General features: G+C 46.3%; 1 protein-coding gene across 1 annotated transcript in view; it reads right to left on the bottom strand.

Moving 5' to 3' along the window:
* Positions 1-892: 892 nt before the first annotated feature.
* The window catches only part of Fbp1 (fructose-bisphosphatase 1), a 29027-nt gene continuing 17893 nt past the window's right edge, over positions 893-12026 (bottom strand). Inside the window, exons 4-7 of the mRNA XM_003468406.5 lie at positions 7428-7568; positions 4620-4757; positions 3340-3459; positions 893-1319 (exon numbers count right to left, since the gene is read on the bottom strand). Of these exons, the coding sequence (XP_003468454.3) occupies positions 1128-1319; positions 3340-3459; positions 4620-4757; positions 7428-7568 (591 nt within the window). The 3' untranslated portion in view covers positions 893-1127. The remainder of the gene's footprint in view (positions 1320-3339; positions 3460-4619; positions 4758-7427; positions 7569-12026) is intronic.

The following is a 12026-nucleotide window of genomic DNA, read 5'->3' as shown; positions in this document are numbered from 1 at the left end:
TTAAAAATCAAAAGAGTTTTGTGAGTAGGGGTTTTCCTGGGAAGGTGAGTTGGGTGGGGAAATGCTGAGATATGGTGCCAGCTGGGCAACAAAAGCAAACCCAGCACTCAGGATTCAGCTAAGTTTCCTGTTGGAACAATGCAGAATTCATGGCGGGTGTTTTGGGAGAAAGGAGCAGGATTTACACAGACACCTGTTTTAGGTTCAAAAGAGAAGGTGTGTATTTTGTTCACACACATTTTTAAATCTAGAGCTCTCAAAAGGCCACAGGTATTACTTTAACACCTGATAAAACTTGCCATCATCTTGACCTTCTGGTCTAGAAAGGACCAAACTTAGCTAAGAAATAAAGTGTTTATGGAGGGAACTTAGTGAGGAAGATACCTTGTTACCACACACTGTGTTTCCTTAAATCTGATTTCTTACAATGAATCATTTTCCTTATGGTAATGAGACCTTAGGGCATTAGGCTTTATTAGTTCAACCCTGTTCTGTGCTTTTAGAAAAATTACCATCCAGTAGTAATATGAACTCTCAGTGGTGACTCACATGGCTCCAGCTATGGTTGGGAGCCCGAGCCATACACAGCTATCACCACTAATGAAGTAACCACTTCCACCCCTGGTGGGGGGCAGGCACAGCCTTATTATCTGAGGGGAACACATGCGGAGGAAGCGATACATTAAGTCAGAGTTCAGGGGCCAGAATGCCCGGATTCAGACCCCATCTCTGCCGTTCATTGGCTGGAGTCCTTGGGTAGATTTCTTCAACTCTCAGTTCTTTGTTTCATTCCCTTTAAAATAGATTACAGAGAGTACTCACTTCACAAGATTGTTGTGAAGATAATGATGAATTGTTATCATCACTGTTATTTGATGCAAACAATGAATACTTTTTTTTAAAAAGGAATACTGTGTTTATTTCTCCTCCTTCTGCTCAAAATAGATCTTTCCCTCCAGTGATATTGTTGAGATAACATTCAGGTTAAGTAGCACCAGGAACTACAGAGCACTAGGTGGTGAAAACATCCGTGCATTTTATGTCTCCTGGCTAGGCATGAGACTGCACAGTCAGAATGGGGTAGCGGTGTGGGAGCGGCTCTCTGGGGTGAGGGCAGGCCCAGGTCTTCATTTGGCAGCGTGCTTCTTGTATATCTCCAGGAACTCCTTCACGTCATCGGGGGACCCCAGGATGACTGGCGCTCGCTGGTGGATATCCGTGGGAACAATGTCTAACACAGCTTCCTTGCCCGTGGTGGCCAATCCCCCTGCCTTCTCCATGACGAAGGCCATGGGGTTACATTCATACAGCAGTCTCAGCTGGAAGACAAGGCCGGAGATGAGCATCCTCAAATGAGAAGGTGTGACAAAGCGGGGTCTTGTTTTATGCTAAATCCTGCCGAGCTAGGGGCGGGGGGATTTCCAAGTAACTGACCTCTTTTTCCTTCAAGGAGTTTGTAGAAGTTCCCTCTCCCACCCCGGGTTGCATTAAATGATTAACCATTTGGTTAAATGAAAACCTTTCACCAAGCCAGAGCCAGCAATAGATTACCTGATGCGAATATGAGTCAGATCACCTGGATCCAGGACAGAATGACATGTTGGCAGTACTGACAGCTCCCTTCTCTTTATAGCACAGAAATTGGACCTAATGAGTGACTCTGTATGTGTTTTGGATGGAGCTTTGCCTATTCTAAAAGTGTTTAAAAAAATCCATAGTACTGTCTGGCTGCAGACATCTGGAAAGCAGGCTGGCTCCTCCAAACAGTGTAATATTGTTTGCAGCTCTGTGCATTCCTTTTACAATTCTCCTAAGGCTCTGGGCTTGGGATTTCGTATATTATACTTCTTGGCATTTGCTTTTAAATATTAACTTTTTGTCATAGGCATTTTCATGCCGTCTGCCTCCTGAGCAGACGGCTCCGTGCAGGTGCTTCCTGGCTCTATTTCCTTATAGTGTCCACGCCAGACTGGAAAAACCAGTAGAAAAAAAATAGGAGGTGCTTCAACATTTGTGTTAAGGTACAATTTTTTGACACACTCAAGAAAAGTGCTATAAAGCGGGCTCATCATATAGGTGAGACGCATGAGGAGGCTGCTGGACTCTGTACGTCCACAATACATCAGTCTCCGTCATAAGGGGATTCTTGTCCTATTCCTTCTCTTGCTGTTACAGCTTATACCTACACATCCCCCAGAGCCTCGTGGGCTTACAGGAGGGGCCGAGGGAGTGACTGGTTTAGCACAGTTGTGGGTGTGGGTATGGGTGATGGGTTTACTGAGGAGGGAAGACCCACCCTGGGTGTGGGCAGCATCAGCCAATAGGCTTACAGCCCAGGTGGACTAAAAAGGGAAAGAAGGAAGAAGATGCTGCTTCCTGCCTGCCACCCCATGAACTGCTTCCCCTCTGCAATGCCCTTCTGCCATGCCACCCTGCCTTGGTGCCAACTGACTGTGGTTCTACAACCTGGGGGCTGAAATAAACCTTTCCTCCTTTAAGTTGTGAGTGTTGAATATTTTGTCCCAGTGATGAAAAAGTTACTAAGAATGATGAAACTAGAAGCCCAGTGTAATCTCAGCACTGGGGAGGCTGAGGCAGGAGGATCACTGTGAGTTCAAGGCAAGCCTGGGCTACATAATGAGACCCTATCTAAAAAATAACACCCCCCCAAAGGGCAATCTGTCCATTGCAAAAATAAAGCAGACATAATGCTTAGAAAAGAAGTACCCAATGCTTGCATAGAAGAAAAAGATGTCCCTTAGCCAGCATAAGAAAGCACAGTCCACCCTTTGGCTTGCTGGGGACACCACCGCTGTTCGAGCAGCAGTCACTGGGAACAGCTTACCTGAAAGCTCCAGGTTTCTCCAGGATTCTTTCCCTCCCTAAAAGGTATCATTTTCCAAGTAGCAAATGTCAGGCCCATTAGTTATTTCTTTTATGCCTTTTGAAAGCAATCAAAGAAGATCTCTCTTTACAACACATGTTTGATTTGCTGTCTTGGTAATGAGACCAGACTATTTAGGAATGGAATTCATTTTGTCCAGGTCAAACCATATACCCAGTGGAAGCACTAAGCGCTTTTAGTCTGCTCCTGACCATAACTCCATTAATTCTCCTTTGCCATAGCACTGGAAGGGTCTCAAGAGAACATTTTCATGTTTAGTTGATATCATCTGGCTTTATCTTGAACCCAGAAAAGAATATGCCACAGGCATCCCAAGAAACCAACTGGAATGCATAACAGCTGTCATAACCCTTTTTCTTCCCAATGAACTCAAATTCCCCAGGCTGAAAATGAAATCCACCCCTTCTCAGTCACTTTTCCAGGCACGTGCTTACCTTCCCACTGGGGCTTTTCTTGTTAGCAGGGTATAAAAAGATCCCTCCATAGACCAGGGTGCGGTGTACGTCAGCCACCATGGAGCCCACGTACCGAGCCCCGTAGGGAGCTGAATTATCCTGCAGGATTACAACGTTGTGAGGCTTGCAGAAAATAAAGGACATTCTTTTCATGCCTTATGCTTATTTGATCCCACATCATTCGTTGAGCACCTATAAGGTGTGTGTTTGGAATGTAACAAGAAATGTAAGGAAAATACCCTTGGGAAATAGAGAGGCTCCCAAGAGGGTCGGAGCAGGCATCACAAAAATTGTAATACTGGGGCCGGGGATTTAGCTCAGCGTCACAAGTGCCTGCCTGGCATGCGTGAGGTCATGAGTTTGATCCATGGAACTAGCCCCAGTCCCCCAATTGTAATAGCAGGACCTTGAAGGTGGAGAAAGGATTTTGGCAAACTAAGGAGCTGGGAAGGGGTGAAGAGGAATCTGCCCAAGGAAAGACGTAGCCACACAGAAAGGCCAGTTTGTTGACATGGGGCCTCCGGGAAGGCATGAGTGCAGTGGTTGGGTACGGGAGGGCAATAAGGGCAAAGAGAAAGGACAAGCAGTTTAGCTGGTGAGCAACTCTGGGGCCAGTTCTGAGGGCCCTGGATGCCATGCTAGCAACATGTGGGTTTCACCCTCAGAAAATAGCAGCCATCAACAAGACAGCCTTTAAGCAAGGGTGTAGTGAAATTAGATACTCCCCCACAGAGGCTGCTGTGCCAATATTCTTTGTATTCCTGAACTTGTAATCTCTTTAGAGAGATACAGAAAAGGACACTCTCCACTTTGAGACAAGTGATAGAAATTCATCACCGAGGTAGCCTGGAGGGACAGGTACCACATGGCAGGTGCCGGGGTGGGAGAACCCATTTGGTCCAGGATCAAGGACCCCGACAGTGGAAATGTTCTATTGCCAGGAACTCATCCATCTGGTTACCTCTATTATCCTAATTTTCTTTTGCCAAGAGAAAATGGTGAAGACTGAAATAACACTACCATTTGGACATTAATCACAGGCTCAGGGTAGATGGAAATCCAGTTCCCCTCTACCTCTGCCTTCTTTCATCTCTGGGATCCATCATGCTCAACAGATACATGACACAAGTCCCACATGAAGTCCAGTACCCTTCTCAATCCCTTTTTTCCTCTGGGGACACCCATTCCCCGGAACCGCTCCTGGTGCCAAATGCCTGGGCCCTGACATTGCCCCAGCCCCATCCTGTCCCCTCACTTACTGGAGGAAACTTCTTCCTCTGGATGTACTCAGTGACAGCAGGATCAAAGTCCTTGGCGTAGCCTTCGTTGAGGCTGTAGATGTTACCTTTCTTTTTGATCTTCACATTCCTGTCCACCAAAATGAACTCCCCGATGGCCTTTGAAATAAGGAAAGAAAGATACAAGGTTGACAATGGGTGGATCAGGCTGGGCTGATCTGGGAGATGGGAGGGCTGGGGTCACATCCTGGGACATCCTGGGACACCAGAACTCCTGCCAAACACCCCAAGAATTGTGAACAGTGTGTGGGAAGAAAGGGGTGAGAAAGAGTATGAAGGAAATTTAGGAGGAGGAGGAGGGAGAAAGCGGAAGTCAACAGACTGGTACAGGAGACTTTTGACTTAGTTTGAAAATGACCTCAGCAAACAAGAAAGAAACGATAAGACTTAGAAAGGCTGGAAGTGCCTGAAGTCACGGCAAAAAGCAAAGAAAGAATAACAATTGTGTGGAAAGCAATAGAAGATACGCCTGTGTTTACACACACGCAGCCTGGTGCACTTGGGGGGTGGGCTGTGGGGAGAGTGTGACCGTAGAATCAGGTCCTCTAGCTGACTTTACAGCTGTATCTCACTGAAACTGTCCCTTTTGCATGTTTCCTGTGTTCATGATATGGAACCCTGAGTTTTGAGCTTGAGCACTTTAGACTCCTTGCCTTACTGATGTGCAAAGTTTGTCTCAGAATACGGTCTCCCCCACAGCTCGGCACTTATGCCTTTGGGGTTTTAGTATTTTAAGGGAGATTTCTTTGCAGATTGAGGCTCTGCTCCTTGGGGGAAGAGGGTGCTCTATGGAGGTAGGAGTTAAGAAGAGAGGACCAGACACTTTATTTCCCACAAGGGTGAAGTGAAATTAGATGTAGACTGGTTATTAAAGACATGGAGTATGTGGAAAATAGAAAGACAGGCAGGGCGGGGCGGGGGATAGAGAAGAAACTAGAATTAACAGTGGTCACTGAGAGGCGTCATTGTGATTCGTTTTCACCTTATGCTTCTTTTTCTGTATTCCCAAAAATGTTGGCAATAAATACATGAGAGCGGTCTTTTAAAATCAGCAAAACGAAACAGATGCCTTCACAAAGACACCAGGTGCTGTGTGCAGAGCTCAGGAGCTGTGTGGCAGGCAACCTGTCCTAGAGCCTGGCTTAGAGTTACAGCGTGGAGGAGGGGTGCCCCCCTGATGGCGACAAGAGACACAAAGCCGTGGTTCAGGCAAAGCCCTGCTGGAGACACACACGTGGCTGTCGTGGTTTTAGCGGAAACTATCACCTGTGCTTGGAGCTAGCCAGAAAGAAGTAGCAGGAGACAGAAACTTGCTCTTGGAGACACCCATATGCAATCTCTTCTTGGAAACAAGGAGAGCTTCGATTCTTTGTCTACAGATCTATTGATTCAGAGGCACAGAGGAAGATTGCCTGGCGAGGCTGCTGGGGTCTGGCCAGGGGAGAGACACAGCCCTGACTTCAGAAGCCGGGTTCTGGGCTCGCACTGAACTTTGCTCTGGTTGTGCTGCTGTTTCCCTCTGAAGTGACCTCATTCAGAGATTTTAACTGGCGCCGTTACCCTGCCTTTATTTACTGAAGTGCTCATGTTTCCAAGGAGGTGAAAGTCCGGCTCCACGAAGTGCCCGAGTCAAATGCAGCCTGTGTGCTCATTTTCACCACCTGCCTGGTGCCATGCACACTGCCCCGTGAGCTCCCCGACAACCTGCCCCTTATGGAGGTTTCCAGGTTGCAGTTTGTACCTGGTGTTCTCTTCAAATATACCCCAAACCACTGCATAAAGTGTTTCATGAGCGTCCTATGAAGGGATTGATACAGTTAAAAGGAATTTATAAATCCAATTCTTTCCCTCTTGGCACTGTGGACTATCTGCATAAAGAATGTACCAGTACTTTAACGATTATTGTTTTGAGGACGTGTTTCAGTGGTGGGTTTAGTTGTGCCAAATATTTAAAGAGATTTGCTCCCCTAACTTATCTATCCTATTGAAACATTCATCTAAACTGACTAAATAAAATAAATAGTGGACAGATTAGTGAACCTGTGAAAAAACTGTCCACGAGCCTCTTTTAATGGCAAACTGGCTTCTCTCTCTGCGAGGTCCTTTACTCTGTAAGGTACGCTGGAGGGTTTCCCTCATTCTCTCCATTATTTTCCATTCCCTTTGAGTTTATCAAAGGCTTATATAAACTGCAAGGGTTAACTGCAGGTTCGCACGCGTACACACAGAGCCCACTTGGGAGATAGTTTTGAAGAAACGTTGGTGTTCACTGCTCCACCTGAGGAGCCCATCCCCATCAGGGAAACCCGAGGCAGAAAGGCTCGGATTGGAGCCAGCATGGGGCAGACAGACCTACTGCAGGGCCCTGGGTCCACAAATGTGAGTCGGCTCAAAAACACTGTTTGTGCTTTAACTTAGCGTTTCTTAGAACATGGGAAGCCCTTGCAAGATTGAGCTTCTATTCCCAAGTAGGAAAAGTTGCCGGACTCCTGTGGCTCACCAGCCCTGCCAGCACCCATGGGCCCTGGAGCCTTTGGGAATAATGCGTGTTTTAAAGAACTTATCTGTGGAACAAGAATTCTTGTTACTCTGGACAGCATCACTGCTCACTCCTCCTCTTCCTACCCTACCTTGGTCTCTCCATGGACCTCATTTCCTACCTCAGCCTACTTCTGGACACACACACACACACACACACACATACACACACACACACACACACACACACACAGAGCCGGCCACACACCGACCTCCTGCAAGAGTGCTCACCGGGTCCAGCATGAAGCAGTTGACACCAGTCTCTGTGGCCAGAACCAACATGGTGGCGCTGCCATAGAGGGCATAGCCAGCTGCCACCAGGTTCCTGCCTGGCTGCAGGGCGTCCTTCTCGGAAGGCTCATCAGTAGATTGCTAGAGCAAACAAGAGAGAGAGAGAGAGAAAGTTTTGTTTGGTGGCTGTTTTCCACTAGCCATGAGCAGAATGCACGATCAAGGTGCATTGTAATGAAATAGGGCATCTTCCCAGGGGGCTCCCCCCACGTAGGGAGCATCTTGATTCTATTATCACAGCAGCCTTCCCACCAGACCCTGAATTTCCTGCATCTGGATCCTCCTTTCCAATCAGGGCCCTTTTCCTATTTTTCTAATTTGATATTCCCTCCTCTTTCCATTATCACTTCCAAAAAACAGCCTGCCTTCTTGCCAGTTCTCACTAATTTAATCTGATTATGGGCATCAATGTCTTTCACCTGCCCACTCCATCTTTATTTAAACAAATTAACACGGGCTGTAGGCAGTGAGTCTGGTGAGGAAATCAATTCCCTGAGTTCTTGCCAATCACAGCACATACCCCACTGAGCAGGGCCGTCATAGCCCTCTCTTGTTAAAGAAATTCTCAGAAATGTGGGCATTTGGTATACTTCCCAAGGGTCATTACAGGGTATAGCAGACGCTGTCTGATTTGTTTTCTTTCTTTTTTTTCACTGTGACCCGTAAGTGGAAAGTAGGATGGTGCTTACGAGAAGGGGGGGTACGGGGGAGGGAGGGATGGGGAAGGTGATGAGGACTTTTATTCTTAGATAGAAAGTATGTTATGGTGCCCTCTTGCACAGTGGGTTAGACACAGAATGGTGATCTGAAATACTGCATATTTAAAAAAATCTAGGAAAAGGATTTTGACTGTTCACACCTAAAAGAGATGATACATGGCATTGTGCCGACTTAAAGGAACCATCTACTTGCTTACACACCAGCAGTGTTCCATATGCACGCACGCCCTGAGATGTCACAAGACAGCACCTATGCTTAGCAAGTGCTCTAGTGTTTTTAAATTGAAAAATCCCCTGAGTCATCAGCAAAGGAAACCCCTTAAGGGGCTGGCTCCTAGTCCATGATTTTTTATTAATAGTGATCTTTATTAACACACGATTGGCTTCTTCACTCTTCAGAATGGCTCCCAATGCATCCTGCAGTCTGGATACTCCCTGCTTGGTTTTAAACCAAGGTGATCAGTTTCCCCCCAGTTTCCTCCATTCCTTTGGTAGTCAGAGATTCCAGAAGCCAGCAGTATCTGTACCCTGAAGTGGGAGAGGGAGGTCACTCAGCAACAACATTCCAGACGATTTCTTTCTGCAGCTTTTGAAAATGTGACTCCCAGAGCACCATCGGCCTTACCAGAGACACTGCCAGCAAGGCGGCTGCAGCCTACACTTCCTAAACCCAACTCTCCACCACGGCCCCTGGAGGGTGCATGGTATCGGGCATCAGAGGGGGCGCTTGCACTCATCTATGAGGAAGAATAAACAGTTTTTCTCTCCATTTTTCCCATCACCCCCTACTCCTTATGGTTTTCATCTGAGTGATTAACTGGTTAATTGGACAAATTGGATTATTCCATTTGGTTTGGTTGTGTATACCAGGCAGCGCAGAGTAGCTACAGTGACTACACACAGGATCCCAAAACTAAGTTGTTTTCCCTAAATTGCAAGCTTTGAAAAAAAAGAAGTCAGTAGCCTTTGTCAATATGGACCAAAGCCAGTCACATATTGAGAGGACCCAGAGGTATCCTCTCCCCTCACTGAGGCTCTGAGGAACCAGATCTCCAGCAAGTACAATCCCCCACAGATGTGCCTTGTTCAGAGCTATCCATGCCTGTCTGTGGCAAAGGCAGAGAAATAAATGGAAACACTGTCACCAAACACCATTCCACTTCTATATCCTTGCATGGAGTAAGGAACTCGGCACTCATCTATGACACTCACATACTCAAAAGAAAGAGGAAATAACTATATCAAATCCTAGATTTGGGGAGGAATTCTTTTTTAGCCCACCCCCCTTTCTACAGCATGCATTTCCTCCCCCAAACCTCGAGCAATGAATCCTCCCAGGAATCTCTTCCACCCTCTTGCAGATGCCCTGGGATCAATGGGAAAAAGCCCTTGTAAAACTAGAAAGACTCTGGTTCCCACCTTTATCCACCTAGCTGTGCCCACCACTTGCTGGGGTTAGGTTTCATTCTACATTGCCAACGAGGAGTACAGGGGAAGACACCATGGATTCTGGAGGCTTGAGGTGACAGAGAAGGAAGGCAGGCAGAGCTGGATGGGGAGATGTGACCAAGAATCTTTCCTCATCAGGGCAACCAGACCCTCCCAAACCTCTGCTTTTAGTTGTGGTGACCGAATATTTTCAAAGGTCTCTTTGGAAACATCAGACACACCAAAGTGCTTGCCCCAGGAGTCCTAAAATGGTCCCAGCTGTCCCAGTGGATTCCAAATCACCCACAAGGCTTTCAAAACCAAAATGATCAGTAGCACAGGCACCTGCCTGGCATGCGCAAGGTCCTGAGTTCAATTCCTGGTACAAAAAAACAAACCAAAATGACATGATGCCCACGTCACACTCATCATCTCTTTCCATCTATTAGGAGACTTACTTCAGGTTGGTTGAGAAGACTATGGGGTCTGATTGTTGAGTCTTCCAGGTTGCATGGTCCAAGCTACTGTTGTGAGTTGGTCTGATTTTGGTTTTTAGCTGACAGTCAATGTGTCTCAATTTTCTAGGTATATTTTTCCCCCTTAAAAGCATTTCATTTTCGGGACTGAAGTGATCATGGCGCTGGCTGCCGTCAGCACTGCTTTGGCTCTGGCCGTCATTTCCCAGAGGGCTTCCTCTGGGGGAGGACCTGTGCACGGGGCTCTCTTGCTGCTCTACAGATTTGAAACTTGGCAGGAAAGATGACATCTCTCCACCTCTATCACAGCAATGGTACGCTCCCTGGCATTATTTGGAAAGGAAGTAAATTCTTTCATTTGCCTATTTGATAATAGGAATTGGGATCCTTTATTACTGAAACTGATTTTGATGTATATCTGCCTGTCACCCATGACAAAAGCAAAAATATGTTCCTGTGACTGATGATAACCCGCTCATTTTGGGTGGTTCTACCCGCCATGTTGGAAAGGAAATTACACACAATAGTAGGCAATAAGTCCCTTTTAGAAATAAAGTGTGCATTTGGTTCTTCCTTCTTGATGCAACCTAGCATAAAGTTCAGCTGGGCAAACCATGGCATCCAAGCCTTTATTCCTCACTAAGCCAAGAGCGGGGGTGGTGGCTGGCTGTGCGGCTGGGCATTCGCCCAGTGTACAGGAGGCCTTGGGTTCAGTGCCCAGAACTGCAGACAATAAACAGGAGCTGAAACCAGGAGGGCCTATTTTAGATTTTATGGTAGCTCTACGGATATTCTTTCCACTTTTCCTTGTCCATGTATCTGAGTGTTCTCTCTCTGTCTCTGTCTGTCTTTCTCTGTCTGTCTCTGTCTGCCTGTCTATCTCTTTCTCTGGAAGAAGGAGAGGCTCCTGGAGGTAGAGGAACTGCCAAAGTCACACAGTGACAAGACACAAGGGCAGGGGGCTCTGGGTCCCCATCTTACGCCAGAGTACTTTCTATGATCTAGAACTGAGATGGGTTCGGGAAAAACAATATAGGAATCCAAGCAGCCAAACTGATAAATTTGGAATTTAATTAACTGAGCTCAGGACCACTTGTATACACCCCCCCCCTCTGTTTCAGAGTCCAAACAACTGGAAAGTTACAGAGTTTTTAAAAGAGAGAAATCACAATTTAGCTAGAATCTTACATTAATTTTCGATTGACACCTGTATCCTGCTTCTTCTGTTGAGCAGGTTTATTTTTCTCCTGTGGGTACAGCTCATTCTGCTTTTCTTATGGGACTTATACCCTGAGTAATTTTCCATTCTCCTGAGTCAAATACAGGGCACTAGTTATATGCAGGGCTCAAGATGGCGTCAGTTATGCCAAGCTACTACAGAACAGGGTTGGCAGATTTTTGTGCAAATGGAAAAAGAGCAAACACTTTGGGCTACCTAGGTCACACAGTCTCTGTTGTCCCCCCAGACAATGTGGCACAAAATCAGCCAGTGCCAACATGTAGACAGGTGAGTATGACCACTCGCCAGTAAAACATTATTTGTAGTCAGTGAAAAATAAATTGCATGGCCCAATGTAATATTCTTTAGATTTTTTCAACCATGTAAAAATGAAAAATGGTCATACAAATTAGGTAGTGGCTCGATATGACAGGAGAAAGGTGGAGACTGTCACAGTTGTAGATCTCTGATTTAGAGGACAATTTTGCATAAATCTCAAACATCACCATATTCTAACAGTTCTGTTTAGGTAACATCATTGTCCTATAGTTTAAAAAAAAAAGTTCTTCCCCATCATGAACTGCGGGAAGATGCAGTGAAAAGAAAGACATAGCCTTGGATTTCCACCCGTGTTTCCCTACCGGGTCTTATTATTTCACAGGTCATGCTGGAAAGGCCAGACCTCGGCGGCCAGGTC

This window comes from Cavia porcellus, unplaced genomic scaffold (assembly GCF_034190915.1).
Source record: "Cavia porcellus strain 051 isolate PalLab524CR breed Dunkin Hartley unplaced genomic scaffold, mCavPor4.1 scaffold_17, whole genome shotgun sequence".
Classification (NCBI taxonomy): Eukaryota; Metazoa; Chordata; class Mammalia; order Rodentia; family Caviidae; genus Cavia; species Cavia porcellus.
Note: the sequence above shows the minus strand (reverse complement) of the source record. Positions and strands in the feature narration are given on the sequence as shown.